General features: G+C 41.7%; 1 protein-coding gene across 2 annotated transcripts in view; it reads left to right on the forward strand.

Moving 5' to 3' along the window:
* The window catches only part of CARMIL1 (capping protein regulator and myosin 1 linker 1), a 331630-nt gene that overhangs the window by 300907 nt on the left and 6118 nt on the right, over positions 1–24605 (forward strand). For both annotated transcript variants that reach the window (XM_073566150.1, XM_073566151.1), the window contains 4 exons: positions 910–1019; positions 9839–10295; positions 18289–18355; positions 19805–20005. In XM_073566150.1, the coding sequence (XP_073422251.1) occupies positions 910–1019; positions 9839–10295; positions 18289–18355; positions 19805–20005 (835 nt within the window). The remainder of the gene's footprint in view (positions 1–909; positions 1020–9838; positions 10296–18288; positions 18356–19804; positions 20006–24605) is intronic.

Here is a 24605-nt window from a genome sequence, read left to right on the forward strand (position 1 = left end):
TGCCGGCAATCTTTACAAGGGTAGTGCTAGTCTGACCTGTAGAGACTGTGATAGACACCCAATGTGTATCCCTGCAGCCAGCAGTCATTAGAGACCACAGAGATGTCGTGAACAATAGTGGACTCCTAATTAGTGATGAGCGAGTATACTCGTTGTTCGGGTTTTCCTGAGCATGCGCGGGTGGCCTCCGAGTATTTTAGCGCTCTCGAAGATTTAGTTTGTCGATGCAGCTGCATGATTTATTGCTGCTGGACAGCCTGAATACATGTAAGGATTGCCTGTTTGTTAGGGAATTCCCACATGTATTCAGGCTGTCCAGCAGCCATAAATCATGCATCTGAGGCGACAGAAACTAAATCTCCGAGCACGCCAAAATACTCAGCAATCACCCGAGCAACGAGTATACTCGCTCATCACTACTCCTAATTATAAATTTGGTGTAGTATTTCTTAGTGACTATTGTAAACATATTATTTCTGTGCCATTCGGTATACAGTCTTACAGTCTTCTGATGACAGATCTGCATTAGGCTCTGTTTTAGCATTGTACAGTTTGTTTGACACAAGATACATACAATGCCTGGTCCTCATCCAGACCTGCTGACGTAAGCCGAGCTGCAGTTCTGTAATTGACCGATATGAAAAGAACATGCATCAAATCTGGCAATAGAGAAGCTGTCAGCTTCATATGTAATCTATTGGATGTATGCTTTCTGAAGTCATGAGACCTATGCCAGATTGGTTTCCGCATTAACTGTTATTATATACAGTACATATAGAAGTTTTCATGCTGTATGATTCTTCTTTCCTGCTGCTAAACATACCACAGAATTTTCCCTGTTGCATCTTGGTTATGGCAGATTTATATAGCTACAAGTAGTACATCTAACCATCCTGCTTACTATTCCAGCAATCTGGAGCTGAAGCTGTTTCCGATGGAGATCAGAATGGCCTGATACCTAGAGTAGATGAAGGTGTGGATGAGTTTTTCAGCAAGAAAGTGACAAGACTTGACTCAAAGTAAGTTAATTTGTCTGTCCAATTTTTATCATCTTCTTTTTGTTACAAGGGTTGCCTGACAATAAGTTGAAGTCTAGAATCTCCAGCAATTCGCTTTAAAGAGGGTATCCGGGACGTAAGGTTTTTTTCTATTGGATTGAGATCTTACAGTTAGGTAGTTTCTAATTACCTGCCTTTTCTACCCTGGGGAAATCTCTCCAGGTTCATGCAGTGACTCTTCTGCTTCTTTTGTCCTCACTTCAACTGAATATCTCTTCCTCTTCTAGTCTGCTCTGTCGAAAGGTCTTCAATGTCGATGTCTTACTGAATGACAGCTGGCTCCCTGCAGGTGAGCAGCGGGGAGCCGGCTGTAAATCAGTATAACATTGGTAGAGACGCTCCGTCGACAGAACAGAGCATGAGAGAAGAAGCAGCTCTGTCAATATATCACCAGAAAAAGGAGAATCGCCCACAGAAGCGGTCCCTGATTGCTCTGAGCCTGAACAGATCCCCCCAGGCCGCAACGATCTGCCTGTAAGTTCTTAGCCCAATAGATTAAAAAAAAAACTAATTCCTGGATAACCCATTTAATTTGTGGGAACTTGGAATGCAAGATTTAAATCCTTAATTAAAATGATATTGACTAACACAAATAATTAAGAGAAAGGTCTTGCTACTGAATATTAAAATAGCAGATGAATTAAATTAAGTTGTGGATTTACAGTCACAAATCAGTTTTTTCAAACAAGCAAAAAAAAAATCTATATTTACCGGTGTATGGATTTAACTGGACTGGCTATTAATTGAAGACTGTTATGGCCAGTTTTAATTGCAGAAAGAAATATGCAGCTCACCTTTAATCAATATCATGGATCAATAGCTCTCGCGGGTACAAAAAGATAATTCGCTCCAGCACATGGTTCTTTTAAAATCTAAAAAAAAAAAATCTGTTAAAGGGAATCTGTCAGCAGGTGTTTACTATTTAATCAAAGGACACCATGAGATAGGGTTTACAACACAAAATTACAAGATGTCACATTTTAGGCTGTGTTCTGTTGTTTACATAGACTGAAGGTTTAATCAACTGTTGATTATCAGTGCTGTGACTCTCTGGCACTTTCTTCCAAGTCCAATTCTGCCTCTTTCTGTGATAAGCAGCTCACTGTCTATAGAGCCTGGCATGGGCAGGGTTAGCTTTCTCAGCTCTGCTTCATGCTAAATCTAAAAGCACTGATTGTGTCAGTTCAACTGTACTCAGTAATCTAAGTGATACATTGTTGGGCTCGGGGTCTCCCTTCCTACATCATCCTGCTCTCAGATAAGGTAGCAAACACCTCCTGACAGATTCTCTTTAATATACACAAGCAACAAAAAACACCATAATGCAGACATATACATTACATCAGAGATACCAAAAAACACTACAGATCTGTGTTTCAGATCCAAGTTATCCCTTAATCATGATTAAGGATCACTGTAATCTGAAACATGTTGACCAGGACCATGTTTCTCCATCTCTGTTGTAATATACAGCAGCGGTAAAAAGTTTTGGTGCACCTGTTTATGTAGGGGTTTTTTTGTTGTTTGTGGCTTTGAGGTCTTCATTCCAATTAGTAACACATGTTAAAACATGGAATAAAGATACAAGTGTGAAAATCAGAATGTATGTGTTGATCCTTTGATTTCTCAGTTACCCCTCATTTTACTCTGATGACAGCTCTACACCCACTTGGCATTCTCTTAACCTTTACATCTGGAATTTCTTCTAATAAACATCAAAAATCACCAGCCTGTTGAAAGTGTTTTGCCACCATCTCGCTGTATCTTGGTACACTGTTCTATATAGCACTAAACCCTAATCCACAACTGTCCTAATCCAAACTATGGTAAGAAAAACTCAACTAAGAGAACAACAAGAGTTTGTCATTACTTTAAGACATGAAGGTCGTCGGTCAGTCTAGAAATTTGCAAACAGTCATGAAAGCAAACAGTTGCTATGATAAAACTAGCTTTCATGAGGAGTACTCCATTTAAAGGGATGCCAAGAATTACCTCTGTTGCAGAGGATAAGTTAATCCGAGTTACCAGCCTCAGAAACAGCACCTCAGATAACAGTCCACATAAATGATGCACAGACATAAAGTAGCAGGCACATCTCCACATCAACTGCCCAAAGGAGACTGTGGAAAAACAGTCCTATATGATCAAATTGCAGCCTATACCAAGGATTGCAAACAAGAAGAGACTTGTTTGGACCAAAAATCACAAGCACTGGGCATTGGTTGAGGGGAAATCCCTACCGTGTTTGAGGAGTCATAATTTGACATGTTTCATACCAACTGCTTTGTCTTTTTCAGATGCAAAAAAAAGTGAACGTATGTGGTACCAACTATGTATGGGGGAGGTGTGGAGGTGCTTTGCTGGTGACACTGTTAATTTTTTCCAAATTCATTGCACACTTACCCAGCATGGTCATGCATCATGCCATCCAATAAGATCTGCAAATAGTGGGACTGTCATTTGTGTTGCAACAGGACAATGACCCAAAACGCACCTCTATGCTATGTAAGGACCAAGAAAGTGAGGGATGGAGTGCTGTGTCAGATGACCTGGCCTCCACAATCACCTGATCTCAACCCAGTTGAGACGATTTGAGATGACAAAGTAATGTAAGGTTTAACACAGTGTGGTTTGTTTGTCACACGTTTCTTTACTCATTGTTTCCATATGTTTTCCATGGTTTTGCTGCCTTCAGTCTGAATCTACAATGTGTATTGCATGAGCAGATGTGTCCAAACTTTTGACTAGTATTGCATCTACTCGCACTATGGTGTTTTTTTGTCACTTTTGGATTTCTATGGAGTTTCTTCAGTACACGCAGTATAGTGTTAATGTGCAGATATCCACAATTAGGCAATGTAATTTTTATACAAGATTCCCAGTTAATTATGTTACCTGGTAAGATAGTGTCAGTTACCAAGAGCATAAGATCAGAGCCACAATTTCTAACCTCCAATCCAGTAATAAAACTTGGGCTCTTCTTGTTATCGACAGCAATGGTTTAAAACTATTTGGACTTATAAGATCTATTACCAGCTTTCTCATTACAAACGCTTTAATTTACAATTTAGTCTTGCTTTTATTTTTCAGAGACGTTTTATATATAACAATGTGAAGATTCCTGTAATTTGTGCCTATACTATGAATTTTCCATTTCCCATTTAATTATCCATTGATTTAAACTAATAACTTTTATGGTTTTTAGGTCTGTGGAAATGGTTTCCGCATGTCAGTTCCCTTACTCTATCACTTCCGCAGAGTACAACATGTCTTGCTTTTTCACAGAAACATTCATAATTTAGCAAAGCAAAATGACAGCTTTAGAAATTAAAAGGGCAAAACACTTAATTGATACTTCAATATGGGCTTAGGGCATACTGTGAAATCCTTTTGAAAATGCTTCTCTTCACACTGTTTAAGCAGCCAGCAAGTGCATATTGGACAATGGATGCTAAAAGTGTTTTTCAGAGCATGTTGCCTAGTGACATACCAAGTGATTGGAAAATCCAGCTGCGGGATAAATGTTTAATAATTAGCCAGAAATGTCATTTTTTTGTATTAGATACTCGGCTATTTCACTTTTTAATTTTTTGTACTTTTCATTTTTTAGATCTCCTCAAACTATAATGGTAAAAAAAAAGTGTGTATATATTGCTCAAAAAATAAAAGGAACACTTAAACATCACAATGTAACTCCAAGACATTCACATTTCTGTGAAATCAACCTGTCCAGTTATGAAGCAACACCGATTGTGAATCAATTTCTCCTGCTGTTGTGAAAATGGAACAGACAACAGGTAGAAATGATAGGCAGATAGCAAGACAATCCCTATAAAAGAGTGGTTCTGCAGGGGGTGACCACAGACCATTCTCTGTTCTCATCCTTTTTGGCTGTTGTTTTGATCACTTTTGCATTTTTTCGTTGCTTTCACCCCTACAGTAGCATGAGGTGATGTCTACAACCCACAGAAGTTCCTCAGGTAGTGCAGCTCATCCAGAATGGCACATCAATGTAAGCTGTGGTAAGAACTGTAGCAGTGTCTGTCAGCACTGTGTCCAGAGCATGGAGCAAATACCAGGAGAGGACAGTACACTTGGAGACATGGAGGAGGTCGTAGGAGAGCAACAACTCAGCAGCAGGACCGGTACTTCCTGCCTTGTTCAAGGAGGAACAGGAGGAGCAGTCCAGAGCCCTGTAAAATGACCTCCAGCAGGCCACTAACATCCATCTGTCAGAAACAGACTATAAGACTGATGAGAGGGCTGACGTCCACAAGTGGGTGTTGTGCTTGCAGCCCAACAACGTGCAAGGTGATTGTCATGTGCCAGAGAGAACCAGGATTGGCAGATTCGACATTGGCGCCCTGTGCTCTTCATAGATGAGAGCAGGTTCACACTGAGCACATGTGACAGACGTGACAAAGTCTGGAGAACGTTCTGCTGCCTACAACATCCTCCAGCATGACCTGTTTGGCAGTGGGCCAGTAATGGTGTGGGGAAGCATTTCTTTGGAGGGCCGCACAGCTAGCTAGAGGTACCCTGACTGCCATTCGGTATCAGGATGAGATCCTCAGTCCCTTTGTGAGACCATACACAGGTACAGTGGGCCCGGAGTTCCTTCTGATGCATGGCAATACTAGACCTTACGTGGCTGAAGTGTGTCAGCGGTTCATGCATGATGGAGTCATTGATGTTATGGACTGGCCTGCCTGTTCACCAGACTTGAATCTAATAGAGCACATATGGGACATCATGTTTTATTCCATCCACAAACGCCACGTTACACCATAGACTGTGCAGGTTCCAGGTCTGGAAGGAGATCCCTCATGAGAACATCCATCTCCTCATCAGGAGCATGCCCAGGCATTGTAAAGAGGTCATACAGTCACGTAGAGGCCACACACACTACTGAACATTTCCTTGTCTTGAGGCATTTCCACTGAAGTTGGATAAGCCTGTAATTTGATCTTCCACCTTGATTTTGAGTATCATTCCAAATCCAGACCTCCATGGGATATTAATTTTGATGTACATTGATCATTTTTAGTTTTATCATTGTCAACGCATTCCAATATGTAATGAATAAAGATTTGCAACTGGAATATTTCATTCAGTGAAAATCTAGGATGTTGTATTTGTGTTCCCTTTATTTTTTTGAGCAGTCTTTATACCTTTATTTAATATACAGTTTATTTTTTATTTGGGCTTACATTTTAAAAATCTTCATCTTCATTATATACAGAGTTGGTCTATTGTCTCTGACAATGTCAGGGAGTACATGTTACCCGCACTTATTCAACAGTGTGTGTTTGAAGGGATTTTGTCACCACCTTTTAATGCATCTTTTGCAGCAGGTTGTGTAGAAGTCCTCAACCCCTTCTGCATTGTCAAAAATACCTTTTATCCCCCCCCCATATAGCACAGTCCGTTTTGACATTGCTAATCTTGCGTCAGCGCCTCCTCGCAATCGCTGTCCTGCTGCACTGCTTCATGTGGATGACGTGTCCTCCATCATCCTCAGTGTGCCCAATCTCACTCCTTCACAGGCGTACTTTTCTCTCTCTACCGAGGGCATAGCATAGTACTGGAATGCACATGCGCCAGCTTTACTTTAAGACTATAGACGCTCTTTCGGCACATGCACATTACATTTGCTCAGCCATCGGCTGGGAGAGAAAAGTATGCTTGTGCAGGAGCTCAGTTGGGAACACTCTTTGGATAACTTAGGATGTTTCATCCATATGAAGCAGGGCTAGAGGATGGTGATTGCAACAAGAGAGGAGGCACCGAAGACCAGTGACACCCATCTGACCGAACTAAGCTGTTTGAGGGCGATAATAAAAGGCAAGGTATTTTCTGGGGAATGCAGAGCTTGGGGCCTTGCATACAGCTTGCTAGAATGCAGTAAAGGTGGTGCCCGTAGAAAACCTGACCAGGGTCAGATTCCCTTTAAAGAAATACAGATTTAGAAAAAGAGGACAAAATAAAGAACATGTGACTGTGGTATTTGACTACACAGTGTTCATTTGTTGTGTTATCTGTTACCATGGATATACAGTCATGGCCAAAAGTGTTGGCACTCTTGAATTTTTTCCAAAATTGTGGCAATTACACATATTTTGTTATACATGTTTATTTTCTTTGTGTGTATTGGAACAACACAATACAAGCTTTGAAAAAAGGCAAATTGGACTTACAGTGAAGAGCAAAAGGGTAACAAAGTTTTGAACTTTTGAATTTCAGGCTCCATATCGCACCATCCACTACTGTTTTGATCATGAGACTTCAATAATTTTATAGACAATCATGTGTATCTCATACATAAATTTGACTTGCAACCATTTAGTATATGATTCGTTATGCAGATTCTTGTCATGTTACTGTTTTGCTCTTAGTGGTGGAAAAATATTTTTCCTACCGAATTCTACAAAATAAAATTTCTCACATTCCCCAATAGCTCCGTGTATTATTAGGTTGATTCCCAAATGAAAGGCCATTGGTTCGAATAGAGGAGCAGCCATGAAGACTACTTCTCAAGAAAAGAGAAACCGCATCATCCAGCTCATTGATGGCGATCTCTCGGCCAAGAAAATTGCCAAACTGCATCATGTGAGTGCCATGACAGTTGGAAGAATATGAAGTCAGTCCATCTATTCAGAAGCCAAAAGGTGGACATCCAGGCAAAATACCGGAGTCAACAAGTTGGGTCATCCCAAGGTCTATCCATTCCGGCGCGACAAACGTGGCAGTGGAGATGGCTTGTATGCTTCATAATAGTGATATCACGGACGTCAATGCAAGCACCATGCAATGCACATTACACAAGTCTCGAATGGTGGCCCGAAAAAAGGTGAAGAAGCTGCAACTTAATTACTATCATAAGAGTTTGCAAGCAAATACGAAAAGTGGACATTTAAAGATTTGAAAGGAGTGATTTGGAGCGATGACACAAAAGTCAATAGACTAGGCTCTGATGGGTGCAAACTGGTCTGAAAAAAACAGGGGAAAAGGGGGCTATTTGATTCAGAAATTGAAGGAAATGTAAAGTTCAGTGGAGGAAGCCTGATGATATGGGGTTGTTTCACAGCCAAAGGTATTGGATACTTGACCAGGATTGATGGTGGTCTCAATGCTGAGCTATATATGAGTGTCCTACAAGATGAGTTACTTTGTACACTCCTGTGTTCCAACAGGATGACAATATGAAGCATACATACGAGATTGGCAAAGAATTGTTCAATGACAATGAAGTAGACGTGCTGAAATGGCCCCTACAGTCAACAGACCTCAACTCGATCAAACACTTGTGGGTAGAACTGAAGAAAAAACTATATACATACACAAGTGAGTTGACCAGTATGCCCCAACTTTGGGAATGTGTAGAAGAGTCCTGAGATCAAATTCTGGTCAACTCGACACGTTTGAATCTTATCAAGAGCATGCCCAGAAGGATTCAGGCAGTGTTGAAAGCCAAAGGTGAATTTACAAAATAATAAAAATTAAAATTTAAATCTTTAGGAGCGAAAGAGTAACAGTGCAGTGACTTGAGAAGAATGTGTATAACTAATGGCATGCTAAATAGTTGCAAGTCAAATTTGAACTTGAGACTGCTATGATTATATAGACATTCATCTTGAATATCTCATACTTAAAGCAGAAGTGGATAATGGGATATGGAGCCTGGAAGTCAAAAGTTCAAAACATTGTTATTCTCTTGCTCTTCACATAAAACGCCAAAAATGGGCCGTGCACAGCAGAGAAAAATTGATGAAAAGTTGCAACGCAGTGGTCCGTATAGTGGGTAAGCAGCCCCAATCAAGTTCCAAAGAAATTCAGGCTGTCCAGCAGGCTCAGGGTGCATCAGTGTCAGCGCAAACTGTCCAGTAGGATCCACTACTGGCACAGTGAAAGAAAAAAAAAAAAAGCTAGACTACAGTATGCCAAAATATTTGTGAATAAGCCAAAATCCTTCTGGGAAAGCATCTTGGGGAGAGAGGAGATCAAGACAGAGCTTCTTGTTAAATCACACCATTCTACTGTTTTCTGAAAAGAGTCCAGTACCTACAGTCAAATATTGATGTTTTGGGGTTGTTGTGCTGGTCCAAAACTCCAGCTGAAAGGTGTAAGAAGCTTGTTGATGGTTATTGGAAGAGATTGATTGCAGTTACTTATTCCAAAGGGAGTACAACCCCTTTTCTGTGAAATTGTTTATTTTGTCCTTTTCCTTTTTTTTTTTTTTTTTGTCTCGTTCCAATACAAAGAAAACAAACATGTTGATAAAACGTGTAATTGCAATAATTTTCTCTGAGAAATACTTCCATTTTTTTAAACAATTTCAAGGGTGCCAACACTTTCAGCCATGAATGTACATAGTACTGCATATCAATTGAAATACAAAACAATCCTACAGTTTTGTGATCAAAGTTACTTACACCTAATTTTTGTATGTGTTAGGTCTGACATGAGCATGTAGTTTTTAAATGGCAACAATATTCAGGTCATTGGCTCACCAGCGATGTTTGGTGTGGCGCAATTGCATGCTTTTTTTTTTTTTGTCCAGTTCTTCATTTGAAGCCTCCTTTTCTAATCATATAGTTTGCATATTTTTGGACTTCAGCCATTCTCTACACGTAGATTTCATATTTACCTTATTAGCACAGAAAATAAAGAAGCACCCCAGGAATCGATAAAGGCTGAAATTATCAGCTAAATCTAAGACTTTTTATATTTGTTATTGTTTTTCTCCCTGTGGAAATTAATTTCACTGACTTGTTTTACAGAAAACATTCCCTGAAAGGAGGCGAATCACAAGATATTTATGAGGGTGAAGAAAAAAAGAAACGGGAATCCAGAAAAAGTGGCTTTCTCAATCTGATTAAATCTAGATCCAAGTCAGAACGCCCACAGACAGTTATAGTGACTGAAGAACCGCCATCTCCTAAGCCATCCGTTAAAAGTCCTGCTCCTGACACTAGTAAGAAGGATAAAGTTACTGATGGCAATGGAGCAGTAAGTTCCAGTGCAAGTGCTGGGAGTAGTGGACCCAGCAGTAGTACCGAGAGGTCAGAGGAGCTTAAAACACCTGACTCTTTGGAGGAGAATTTGCAGCTTGATGATATTGGCAAAAGTGACAGCAAAAGCAGTCCACAGAGTGGAAGGAGATATGGCGTCCAAGTGATGGGGAGTGGATTGTTAGCAGAGATGAAGGCAAAACAAGAAAGGAGAGCAGCAAACAAGGTATTTAGTTTAGAGCTGAAAATTTTTCCTTCACTGGTCAGATGAAGAATAGGATGCATAAACTCAGATTTTCTGTATTTACTCTGAAATGTTGTTGAATTGATGAGACATTTTATCCAAGGGTGGGATTAAAATTTTTAATTCTACAGGTTCCCTACTTTGAGGCATGTTTACAGGTTAGCAAGTCTCGGAAAATTATTTTTACTGCAATGACAATTCATAATAGTTAAATTGTTGATTCACATGTCAATACAAGACTTGTAAAATGCAGTCAGAGGCAGAATACACAATGGCATTTAGTGACGCAGATGCAATTAAATGCAGAAAGGACCATTCCTGGATTTTTTATAAACCCGACTCGCCACCCCAGTTTTCCAATCCAGCTTTTGTTTTAACATGTTCGAGAGAATTGGAAGTAGTTGGCTCAATTTCAATTCTTATTTTGTTAAATGTTATAATATATTCTGGATTGCTGATGTTTACCACAACAGGACCTTTAGTCATGCTGCAGACAGAACTCTTGTGCAGCATCTATCTGCACAGAGAGTAGCCAGTCGTAGATGGGTAAAGAATTTGAAAAACTATCAATTGAAGTCAATAAATCAGAGTAAGGAAGGTTTTAAAAGGTTTACATCATGAAAACAACTTAAAAAAATCCCCATTTATGATGTCCATATGCCCTAATGGGGCATGAGCCAATTCCTAGATCCATGAAAGCTCTTGCTGTAGTGGACCTGGCCAAGTAGTCATTCAGGAAAGATGTCCCCTTACATGACTTCTATGTCTCAGCGCACACAGCATCCACTCCCAATAGCAGTTGCTCTCCTAAGGCCTCTTTCACACATCAGTTTTTTCCAATCAGTCACAATCCGTCAAAGTTGGAAAAAAACGGATCCTGCGCAGATTGTGAAAAACTGATGCGATGGATCATTTTTTTGACGGATCCATCGCAGCAGCTGTAGCTTGAGGTAAACTTTGTCCCTTGCGCTTCTGGAGAGAGAGCATAGGCTTCCATTATAGCCAACAACGGATGGCGCTGGATCCGTCGCTTTCTGACTTTTCAACATAGACAAAAAACATTACTATGTCCGTTGTTTCCGTCCGACGGACAAAGAATTTCTGACGTATCCGTCGAACGACGGATGAAACGTGCCGCCATCCGTTGCTAATACAAGTCTATGAGAGAAAAAAGGAATCCAGCAGCATCAATCGCTAGATCGTTTTTTTTTTTTGTTTTTTTTACAAAAAATGACAGATTGTGACTGATGGCAAAAAACTGATGTGTCAAACAGGCCTAAATAAGCATTTCTGCAATTCTCATCGGCATCCACTACACATGGAATGGAGCTTTGTTTGTCTGTCCACTACAAGAGCTAATAACACTTGGTCATTGGGGGGGTGCTGGTTGTCATATCCCCACCAATCTGATATGGATGACCGATCGATAATACATTATTTTATATGATTGGACAGCCAACTCCAGTCATTAGAAAAACTAAATACATTGTCTTTAAATACTATGGTTTTACTTATCTGAATATAATAAAACAATATCTGGTCCTTAGTTTTTAAAATTGGGTAACCACAGCACATGACAATTTGTCCGGTGATATCATTTACCAAAACTAGGCCAAAATTTAGACGCTATCGGAGAAATTAAGTACACCATTACTGCTTCAAAAGGAATTCAAATGTTATGCAGCAGCTTGGACATGCTAATCGGCAAACGTGACCATCTTTGTAAAAGCACACGCTTTTTTGCTGTTTGCTGCAAGGTTAATTCCAAACAAGTTCGAATCCATCACTCTACAATGACAAAGATTATTCACAAATGGAAAGCAATAAATACAGTTGACAATCTCAGGAGTGGACATCCCAGCAGATTAACACAAAAGTCAGATTGTGCACTGCTCAGAGAAAATGTAAAAAAAAAAAGGCGCTACATCTCAGACTCTGCAGGCCTCCGTATATGAAATGTACAGTCTTTTCTTCATTTATAGTGTCTAGAACTTAGCCTCTTTCGATCTAAAAATAAATTAGCAGAATGCTTAAAGTTTGCAAGGTAGCATCTGAACAAGCCATATGACTTCTGGAACAATGTCCTTTGGACAGACGCGATCAATGTAAGCACAAACTCCTTATACCAATGGTCAAGCACTTGGTGCAAGAGTAATGATTTAGGCTTGTTTTACAGCCACAAGACATGGGCACCTTGCAGTCATTGAGTCGACTGTGAACGCCCCTTTATACTAAAGTATTCTAGAATCAAATGTGAGATGATCCTCCCAAAAGCTAAAGTTTGGCTGAAACAGGATCCCAAGCATGCTAGCAATTAGAATGGCTGAAAGAAGATTCCAAATGTTGCAATGGCCCAGTCATCTAAGTCCTGCCCTCTACCCAATTGAAAAGCAGTTGCGGGACTTGAAGAAAGATTTTCATAAGCCAATTTCCGCATATGTCAATAAACTTTAGCAAAGTTGCAATAAAGACTCCAGAATGAGAGAGACCAATGGTTATACAGGAGAAGATGGTGTTAAGTTATTGCCTCTAAAGTTGATTCTACAAACTATTGATCCATTTGGTTTACTCAGATGAAACCAGTCACCATGTTTTCCAATATAAACTACGGCCACCATCTTTTGCAGTAGTCAAGCAACTTGCAGCCAACCCCCTCTGCATAGCCTCAAAAATACCTTTTATGATCCTCTCATACGGCATGGTTTGGTCCTATGTCCGTGGCTGGTCTTGCTCAGCTCCTCCTCTCTCCCCACAATCTCCTTCATCCTGTCTTATTTCATGTGATTGACACATCCTACGTCATCAACACAGCGCCCCCAATCTCGTTACTACATCTGCTTACTTCACTCTGCCCTTCTGAGGGCAGAGCAAAGCACTGTAATTTGCATGCACCTTTGGACATCAAAATCACTGATGATCCAGCACATGAGGATTACACTACTTTGCCCTTCCCTCAGCAGTGCAGAGCAAAGTACGCCTGAGTGGAAAAAAGATTGGGGGCACTGTGCGGATGGACACATAATCTACATGAAGTGAAGCAGTAGGACAACTATTGCCGAGAGAAAGGAGGCACGGAGCAAGACCTGCAATGCCGAATGGACCGCGTTGTATAAGGGGATTATAATAGGTATTTTTGGGCTATGCAGAGGAGATTGGGGGTTTATATGCAGATTGCTAGACTACTGTAAAAGAGGTGGCAATGGTGGTGGCTATAGTTTACATTGGGAAACCCTGGTGACAGGTTCCCTTTAATTTTTCTCACACTGCTTCTGCATTTTGGACTAGGTTTGTTAATGACTCAATGTAATTTGTTACTTGTTTTTCACCTCCTGTCATATTTTATCTATTTCTAAGACCTTCTAAGAACCAGAATTTTTATGTCCACAAATGTAAAACCATATAATACAAGCACAGTGTATTTAATTTTTTTCAAGTGTTGTTGGTCTTTTGCTTATTTTTTAATTCCACGCAATTATCTCCTCATCCACCAGCATGGCCAGATTCTGTAGAATGGTACTGTGGTGGTGTTCCCTGTACAGGTCGTGACTGCAGGCACTGTTATGCAGAAGAACTGGTATCTTTTATTTGTGGTGGAAGACCTGATGTCTTACGCCATTGGATCAGGGTATTATGGCGTATCCTAGAAAATTATTGGAGTACCTTTTTTGAGCTGTATGTTCAAAGAAAATATAAAATGGGGTTTGGATATACGTAAAGGGGTTTCCGGCCTTAGGGTTCAAGTCTGCAGTCACTATGTGACTGCAGACTAGTGAATCCACACATCACGTGTACTGTGAAGATTCTCTGGTGTCTGTAGTGGGCGCGTGACCCAAGTATGCTCCTTGCATACATGTGGTCACATGCCGCCTAGACATGCAGCGTTTGTGAAGTGAGCTTTCACAAGTCCGCAGTCACATTGGGAAAAAGTCTGCAGTCACTCTGAGGCTGAACAACCTCTTTAAGTATCTTCTGTTATTCTAATATAAAAATGTACAATATATAATGCTCCATATTACTTTATCATCATGCATTGCTTTTTATACATCATCTTTAATGTTACAAATGACAAAGTAAACAGGATTCCTTGGGTCTTCTATTAGTGTTTCTTTGGATTTGAGAAACACTTCTCACTGTTTCTGACCCATTATCTAGAGATGGATAAATCTTGCTATATTAAAAGTATAGTTGTTGCAACATTTAATAATGAATGGTCTCTGCCGAGGGTAAGGTATCACCAAGCTGCAGCCACAACAAAATGTGCACATATGGAGCTTAGCAGCAGTAAAGTGCGCAGAACAAAGATATCTGGGGTCCTTTACCTCCACCTAGTGTTCAATTTTATCTTGTGCTCACAAATGCCCTTACTACTTATAACTATGTGCACCATAAAATGTAATATAGTGAGGATTTACTCTTCTTTAGTATGACTTGCCAGTTCTATTCTTACTTCCATGAGCTAATCCATATTTATAGGTATCTGAAAGTCAATCACATCTCAAACTTTAAAGCTGGGACAACACCACAATATTCCTGTATGAGTGCTGCTGGGTCTACATGTGTTCTGAGTGGTGACATGGCTACAAAGTCACCCTCCACCATGTTTTCATAGGGAAACACTTGAGGTCATTAGAAAACACCTTGTGATCATATTCCCCAATGTTAATATGTCAGATGGCTGTGATCCTGCTTTATTTATGGTTCATGTAATCAGTGGTTAGGATGTTCATTTTTGTTTTAAAAGAACCTTTGAAGGGGTATTCTCAATTTTTTAAATAGCTTTAATAAAGACAGCATGAAAATAAGGAAGTTTGCAATTGACTTGCTTTTCCTATATGCAGTTATACTCCTGCAGTGAGAGCTTTTATCTTAGTTTACAGCTCACTAATGCCTGGCCATGGGTGCACAGCATTTATATTGTAGGAGAGAGGTAAACTCCTAATATCCCAACCACCTCTCTCTAGACCATTGAGTTCTATGTAGCAGTTACCTGGTCATCTCCCTTTAACTTCTTACAAGCTGCTTTTCTAAATCTTGCAAAATCCTTACCTTTGGCAGCTTTTAGAGCAGGTCTCCTAATGTCTGTTCGGATGGGCTGGCTGTCACTGTCCGTAACTGTGTGCTTATTCAAATATATGTAAACTAGACGGAGACCCGATGCTATTGCATTGGGAAGGTGGTAATGTCATAATGGGGGCAGGCTTTGCAGCGTTGAGAATCTCCCCCCGTGCTCACCCACCTATCCATTCTCTCTTTCCCCATGTGCTGACTTCTCCCGCCTGTGCTCTCTTCTTTGACCTGTCTATACCACAGCTCCTGGGCAGGGGAGGAAGCAAAAGACAATACTGACATTACAGCAGGAGATCGCAGAGGACACATTTTGTGAGGTAAAATATTTTTTTAAAACAGTCTGTGAAATATTTTACCACACAAAATGTATCCTCTGTGATCCCCTGCTGTATTGTCAGTATTGTCTTTTGCTTCCTCCCCTGCCCAGGAGATGTGGTATGGCCACTTTCACATTTGCGTTTAAGGCCGCAGCAATGGCCTGCGCACGGCCGCCGCTAAGCCCCGCCCCCTGTCGCGCCTCCTCCGGTAGCTCCGCCTACCGGCTCATGACGCCGCATGCGTCCTGCGTCCCCTGTCTTTAGCACTGAGGACTCAGGCCGTGCGCAGTATGCGTTTGGCGGCGCATGCGTCCTTTTGACGGTGTGCCGAGCGCAACCAAATTGCTACAGGTTGCGTTTGCCGCTGGTCGGCGCACCGTCAAAAGGACGCATGCACCGCCAAACGCATACTGCGCACGACCTGCGTCCCTAGTGCTAAAGATAGGGGACGCAGGACGCATGCAGTGTCTTGTGCCGGTAGGCGGAGCTACAGGAGGATTCGCGGCAGGGGGTGGGGCTTAGTGGCGGCCGTGCACAGGCCGTCGCTGCGGCCTTAAGCGCAAATGTGAAAGTGGCCTATGCTCCGTACATGGTCAGACACAGTCAATTTTTAAAATGAACTTTCATTCGTGGGAAAACCCCTTTAATGTGACCGGCTTCCTCTGCCTGTAGACACGTCGCCAATCTGCCGCCGGGATCAGCCGAATGATTCACGTAATTCATGCAGGCGCAGTAAATCAGACCGCCGCCATCTTTGTGCAGACAGGGGCGGTCACATTAAAACTGCGTATGCGCTCTTCCTATACAAAGATGGCGGCAGTCAGTGAATCATTCGGCTGATCCCGGTGGCAACGTGTTCACGACGGTGTTCCACTGGTGGTACCGCACATGAGACTGCGTGAATGTGAGTGTGTGTGGCTCGACGGTGTTCCGCTGGTGGTACCGCGCAATAGGTTGGTACCAGCAGCAGTTTCCATATTGAGACACCCATCACTTGGGTGTCCCAATATGGCAGTCGGTGATCTTCCTCCGCTTGAAATTCTGAGATACGGTGACATCTGGACAGAACAGGAAATGAAAACATTACAAGGCAATTATATAAATAGATACAGTTAAAACACTCCAGAACAGTCGACTGTCGGCATAAGTTCTGGTGTAACATATTGAGCGGAGTTCTATAGTTCTACTAAGGGCTCACTCATGTGAGCGTATAACTCGGACGAGTGCTATCCGATGTTTTATTGTATAGCACCCAGTGTTATTCAGTGGGACAGTGCTGAACAGCGTTTTTTTTCTCATGCTTCGACACGAGGAAAAAAAAACACAGCATGCTGCGAGTGGCTCTTCAATTGGGATCACGCGCATTCATTCAAGTCTTTGAATGAGTGTAAAACTTCGGACTGCACTCACTGTCATCTGAGTGTGCTGGACACAGACAATGGAGAAGATGGAGAAATTAAGTTCTCCATTTTCTCCGCACCTGTGACACGATTTTCTCATGTGAGAATCGCATCACCGTAAACGGACACTCTGATCAGAGTTTGAGCCAAGTGTCATTACAATAATTGATCCAACTCTCTTGGAAGAGAGAATCATCTCTCGTGCCAGCAAGCCCTAATACTATAGCCTTGCTCACAATAAGGGCTCATGCAGATGGACGCATAAATTGGATGAGTGCTATCCACGGTATTGACTGATAGCGCTTGTACCCATGTTATCTGATAGGGCTGTGCACATAACTTTTTTTTTTCCTCATTCTGAGTGGTTTGAGGAGAAAAAATTGCAGCATACACTATTTGCCTCCGAGAATTGGATGGCGCTCAAACGTTTAATTGTGTGTTCTTGGAAAAAATCGGACTGCACTCAGATGAGATGACATCCAAGTGAGGTCCAATTTTTACAGATGGACATAATAGAGAAGGTGCTGAAAAAAATTTTTTCTCCGCTCCATCTCCAAGTAAATTGAATCCCACTCTGATCAGAGTCTGATTCGCATAATCCGACCACTTTCCTCAGATAGAAAGTAAACGGTCTTGTGCACCTGCCCTTCACTCAAGATGGTGAGCCAACCCTGCCAAAGACTAGGAAGTAAGGAAACTGCATAGCTCTGAGCTGCTCAGGAGACAACTTGAAAATACCCTTTTAAGTGACAATTACCGCATAACATATGTATGATTTGCTGAAAATTCAACTGCAATCATATTTATTTATTTTCCTGAATCCGTATTATTTTGTTTCAGCGTTGATTGGAACTCTTATTTAATTTATTTTATTCTCCATTAATTCCACAGCATGTTATTCTACATACAATCTTATATATGCCTATAGATTGCCTACCAAATAACCCCAGTTCTCTATTAACCTAAAATTAGTCACATAAATTTATTGTCAATGCTGTTAGTAACTACTACTTTGGTACACTAATATATACCAATTATAGCGTAAACACTCGGTAAACAACTACAGGGGTGAAATACTTTTAGACCAGATTCTGGGTATGTGCCAGTAAGCAACGAGTAAACATGTGAACTACACCTGTGCCTTTGAAAGGGTTTATTTCTACTCCATGCATCTCTTCTTTTCTCAAACAGAAATTGGGCAGTGATGTTGGCACTAAAGACTTACTGGATGTTGAAAAAGCTGATGGAAGTGGAGCAGGTAAGTTCAATAACTATAAATTGGGTATAGCATTTCACAATAGTCATTGACATAATACATACAAAGCTTTGACATTGCGTGATATGAATGTACTGTGTGGTCTTGTTTGACCCTTTTCTGTAATGTAATTTCTTAAAGGGAACCTGTCAGCAGGATTGTGCACTGTAACCTACAGACAGTGTCAGGTCAGCGCCGTTATACTGAATAAAATGATACCTGGGTGATGAAATCCTTCTTGTGGTTCTTGTGTAATCTTTATTTTCAGTTTTGAGTTACTGATATGCTCATGTTTCGGGGTGGCCTGTGGGGGGGTCTTCATGTTGTGCTCTGCTTAGGTAGTCATAATGAAGATTGCTGACAGTCTATATTATGAATATAATATGTTTTGAAAAAAATCACATTCAGCAGGCGGAGCCACCTGCGCCGTAGCATAATCGCATCTATAATGTCCATTTAATTATTATATTTGCTAATATACATTTATTCCGAAAAGAAAATCTCTCTCAAAATGGTGGCGCCTGTGCAGTAGCATCTATCGGATTGCCAGCCTGACAGTCTGTAGGTTACTGAGCACAATCCTGCTGACAGGTTCACTTTTTAAGTATTTGATTTGCGCATAAGACCTTCGTTTCTATTTAATAAATGTTAAGTATTTTCTACATGGTTATTCCTTTTTTTTTGTCACTTTGTGTCAAAAATACTGGAATCTTGCATTTTTTCACACTGTCCATTACGCCTCATAAAACATTGACATCTGTTGTATATCATGCTTGAAAAATAAACTAGGCGATACATTCCCTTGAAGATTGTCATGTGCTAACTATGTAGGAAAAAGCGAAAGAGCAAAAAGCGTAATAGTGTCTTATCCAATGAAAAAGGACAAAATGGTGCAAGGACTTGCTCCCCTTGTAAGGTAGGGTGTCACACAAAAAAGATCAAGCTTACGTTTGTCAGCATTCCTAATGATTAAAAAAACGTTGAAATGCCAGAAAAGAAACCATAGGCGGGTCGTCTGCACTGCTGATGGAGATGTGAAAGAATGCTCCAGTAGACTTAATGCAGTTTTATGAACGTGCATTGAAGTCTTCATGTATGTGGTTATACCCTGATGAAGTCTGAAGACTTTGATATGCGTTGATAATAAAACCACATCAAGTCTACTATGTATCCTGGACCATTCTTTCGGCTCTCAATCAGCAACACAGATGACCCACCTACTGTTTCTCATCTGGCATTTCGTGCATTCACTATGGGCATTCTTCAAAGAATCTGGCAAAGCTGAAACAATTGTAAGATCATTCAAGATGCACCTTGGCTTTCAAGGCAGAAGAGCCATTCATCATTAAAGAACTGTGGACTGATTTGATATGATGTTCTTTGGTTATAGCTTTGGTGAATGTAATTTTCTAGTTCTTATAGGAATATAACTACACTGTTTTATTCTTCCAGTTCCCAAATTCTCAAGAGGTGATTCTACAAGTTCGTGTCCAGAAAAAAATGTAAAATGCGAAGTCAAGTCAGAAGGCAGTGTGCGTTCAAAAAGTTCTTCTAGTACACCAACCAGTCCTAAACCACCCCTGCAGTCAACCAAGCCTGCCCTAACAGCACGTCCTTCTGTGCCTCAGAAACCCAGGAGTGGTTCCCGCACCGGTAAGAGCAATTTTAATTAAAGTAAACTCGTAATACACTTAAATACAAATAAAAATATATATATATATATATATATATATATATATATATATATTATAACAGAAAATTTAGAGCAGCACAATCTAATAAGCAAAAGAGAGTCCGGGTGCAAAAAGCTCCCACAGGCAAGTACCAAACCTTTTAATACTGGGATCCAAAAAATAGGAACAGCACACCGTTTCTTGTGAAAAAAGAGAGCTATTTTATTTAGCCCATGATAGCGACGTTTCTGTTCAAACAAACTTACCTTTCTCAAGCCTTCCCCCCACTGGGGGTGGTCTTTTATTGTCTTTCCTCATTCTTGGGTCCTCTACCAGAGGCCTGGGAGTTTGAGGGTTCTGTGCAGGATCTTAGTTGTTCCAAGTATTGCGCATTTCTGGACAGAGTTCAGATGTTGCTCATGGGATCAGTTGTGGCCATTCTTCCATCTTAGGGGTCACTGCTCCAAGTGCTCCTATCGCCACTGAAATCACTGTTGCCTTCACCTTCCACATCTTCTCCAGTTCTCCTTTGAAGCCTTGGTATTTCTCCAGCTTCTCATATTCCTTCTTTCTGATGTTGCTGTCACTTGGCACTGCCACATCTATTATCGTTGCTGTCTTCTGATCCTTGTCCACCATGACAGTGTCTGGTTGGTTAGCCAGCACCTGCTTATTTGTCTGGATCTTGAAGTCCCACAGGATTTTAGCCCTTTCATTCTCCACCACTTTTTCTGGGGTCTCCCACCTGGACTTAGGAGGACTTAGCCCATATGTTGTGCAGATGTCCCTGTATACAATTCCCGCTACTTGGTTGTGGCGTTCAGTATACACTGTTCCTGCTTGCATTTTGCATCCTGACACTATGTGGTGGACGATTTCTGAGGTTTCTTTGCATAGTCTGCACCTTTGGTTTTGTCTAGTGTGGTAGATTTCTGCTTCTATGGATCTGGCACTTAATGCTTGCTCTTGTGCTGCTATGATTAGTGCCTCTGTGCTGTCTCAGAGTCCAGCTTTCTCCAGCCACTGGTAGGATTCTCCATGTCAGCCACCTCCATTATCTGTCGATAGTACATCCCATGCAGCAACTTGTCTTGCCATGGCACTCGATGTTCCTGTTCTTCCATCCAGATCTGTTGTTGTTGCTGCCTTAGACTTTCTTTCAGCATCTCATCTTTTGGCGCCTTTCTTCTGATGTATTCCTGGATACTCCTTGTTTCATCCGTGATGGTGGCTTGGATGCTTATCAAGCCTCGACCACCCTCCTTTCTGTTGGTATACAATCTTTGGGTGCTAGACTTGGGGTGGAGACCTCCATGCATTGTGAGGAGCTTTCGTGTCTTCACATCTGCAGCTTCCATCTCCTCTTTTGGCCAGCACACTATGCCAGCAGAGTATCTGATAACTGGCAGGGCATATGTATTGATGGCGTGGATTTTATTCTTCCCATTGAGCTGACTCTTCAGAATCTATCTTACCATTTGATGGTATTTGGATGTTGCTGCATTCCTTGCCTCATCATGGTCACCGTATCCCTGTGGAATGCCGAGATACTTGTAGCATGTCCGTACATCTGCTATGTTCCCTGCTGGTAATTCCACTCCATCGGTCTTGACTACCTTGCCTCTCTATTACCAACCAAGCACTTGCTCAAGATCCAGACCGACCAATCTCAGCACAGCCTGGATTGACTACAGGAAAGCCTATGACTCAATCCCACACACATGGATCTGTGAATGCTTGGCTCTCTACAATGTCAACAGGAAATTAAGAACCTTCCTCAGAAACTCAATGGGGCTATGGAGATCAACATTGGAAGACAACTCAAGACAACTAGCACAAGTGACCATCAAATGCAGCAAATAACAAGGTGAAGCACTGTCCCCATTGCTGTTCTGCATAGGCTTGAACCCCCTCAGATAATTACAGAGTCTGGCTATGGATGCAAGTTCAAGAGTGGGAGCACCATCACCCACCTCCTCTACATGGATGACATCAAGCTGTTTGCGAAAAACGAACGAGACATCGATTCACTGATCCACCTGACAAGGCTTTTACAGCGAAGACATCCTTCATTTTTCACTCTTTGCTTCATTGCAGCCATTTGGTAAATTCAAAAAAGTTCATTTTTTTCTCTTTAAACCCTTACTGGCCTCGGACGTACTAATACGCCGATGTCAGTATCCTCCGCTTTGATGTGGGCTCTGGCAGTGAGCCCACGTCAAAGCGCAGGTACCCGCAATAACCGCAGACAGAATCGCGATCCGCCCGCTGCTATTAACTAGTTCCGGCCATTGGGCCAGAAATGCGCTCACCGGTGACCCGTAAAAATAGTTTTAAAGATATAAAAAAAATCTAAAAGTTCAAATCACCCCCATTCAACATAAAACAATAAAAAAAATCAAACATACATATATTTGGTATCGCCGCGTTCAGATTCACCTGATCTATCAATAAAAAAAGGATTAACCTGATCGCTTAACCCCTTCCCGACCAATGACACAGCGTATGCATCATGAAAGTCGGTGCCAATCCGACCAATGACGCATATGCTGTGTCATGAGTTTAAAGCCCCCCTGCGGGTCGGGTGACCGGAGTCAATGAAAGGTCACCCGACTCACAGATACAGGGGGCTTTGTACTTCACCACAGGGGGTGTGGTTTCGCCCCCACGTGGCTACGATCGCTCGGATTGGCTGTTAAAAGTGAAACAGCCAATCAGAGCGATAGTAATATTTCATCAATGAAATTTGATGAAATATTACTATCCAGCCATGGCCGATGCTGCAATAGGGATCCGACCCCACCCACCGACTGACGGCGGCAATGTGCAGCCGCCGCAATAATCTGCTCCCCCTCCGCTTCACCCCGCTTCACCCTGCCTTCCGATCGCCCCCTATAGCCCCCCCCGGTACCTTATGAGTCCAGGTACCTCCCGGTGTCCCGCAGTCTTCTCTCCATGGGCGCCGCCATCTTACAAAATGGCGGGCACATGCGCAGTGCGCCCGTGAGTCTGCCAGCCAGCGGATTCATTCATTCATTTTACAGGTACACTTTGATGCTAAAAAAAGTAAATAAAGCCCCCTTTATCACCCCCATAGCTAGTGACACATAATAAAATAAAGAAAATATATTTATTTTTATTTTTCCGTTAGGGTTAGAATTAGGGTTAGGGTTGCAATTAGGATTAGAATTAGGGTTAGGGTTGGGATTAGGGTTAAGAATAGGGTTAGGGGTGTGTTGGGGTTGGGATTAGGGTTAGGCTTGTGGTTAGGGTTATGGTTGGGATTAGGGTTAGGGGTGTGTTGGGGTTAGGGTTGGGATTAGGGTTAGGGGTGTGTTGGGGTTAGGGTTGAGTTAGAATTCAGAGGGTTTCCATTATTTAGGCACACCAGGGGGTCTCCAAAAATGACATGGCGCCACCATTGATTCCAGCCAATTTTGCGTCCAAAAAGTCAAACAGTGCTCCCTCCCTTCCGACCCCGAAATGCATCCAAACAGTGGTTTACCACCACATATGGGGTATCAGCGTACTCAGAAAAATTGCACAACAACTTTGGGGCTCTAATTTCTCCTGATACCCTTGGGAAAATAAAAAATTGGGGGCTAAAATGATTTGTGAAAAAAAAAATGATTTTTTATTTTCACGACTCGTTATAACTGCGTTATAAACTTCTGTGGAGCGCTTGGGGGTTCAAAGAGCTCACCACACATCTAGATAAGCTCCTTAGGGGGTCCAGTTTCCAAAATGGTGTCACTTGTGGGGGTTTCCGCTGTTTAGGCACATCAGGGGCTCTGCAAACGCAACATGGTGTCCGATCTTAATTCCAGCCAATTCTGCGTTGAAAAAGTCAACTGCGCTCTTTCCCTTCCGAGCTCTACCGTGCACACAAACAGAGGTTTACCCCCACATATGGGGTATCAGCCTACTCAGGACAAATTGCACAACAACTTTTGGGGTCCAATTCCTTTTGCTACCCTTGGTAAGATAAAAAAAATTGGGGGCAAAAATCATTTTTGTGAAAAAAAATGATTTTTTATTTTTACGGCTCTACGTTTATAAACTTCTGTGAAGCACTTGGGGGTTCAAAGTGCTCACCACACTTCTAGATAAGCTCCTTGGGGGGGGTCTAGTTTTCAAAATAGGATCACTTGTGGGGGGTTTCTACTGTTTAGGCACATCAGAGGCTCTGCAAATGTAACTTGACGCCCGCAGACCATTCCATCAAGTCAGCATTTCAAAACGTCACTACTTCCCTTGCGAGCCCCAACGTGTGCCCAAACAGTGGTTCCCCCCCACATATGGGGTACCAGCGTATTCATGACAAACTGGACAACAATTTTTAGAGTCCAATTTTTCCTGTTACCCTTGTGAAAATAAAAAATTGCGGGCTAAAAAATCATTTTTTGAGGAAAAAAAGTGATTTTTTATTTTCACGGCTCAGCGTTATAAACTTCTGTGAAGCCATTGGGGGTTCAAAGTCCTCACCACACATCTAGGTAAGTTCCTTGGGGGGGTCTAGTTTCCAAATTGGGGTCACTTTTGTGGGTACTCCATTGTTTAGGCACACAGGGGCTCTCCAA

The sequence above is a fragment of the Dendrobates tinctorius genome, unplaced genomic scaffold (genome assembly GCF_039654945.1).
Source record: "Dendrobates tinctorius isolate UK_male_01 unplaced genomic scaffold, ASM3965494v1 ptg000004l, whole genome shotgun sequence".
NCBI lineage: Eukaryota > Metazoa > Chordata > Amphibia > Anura > Dendrobatidae > Dendrobates > Dendrobates tinctorius.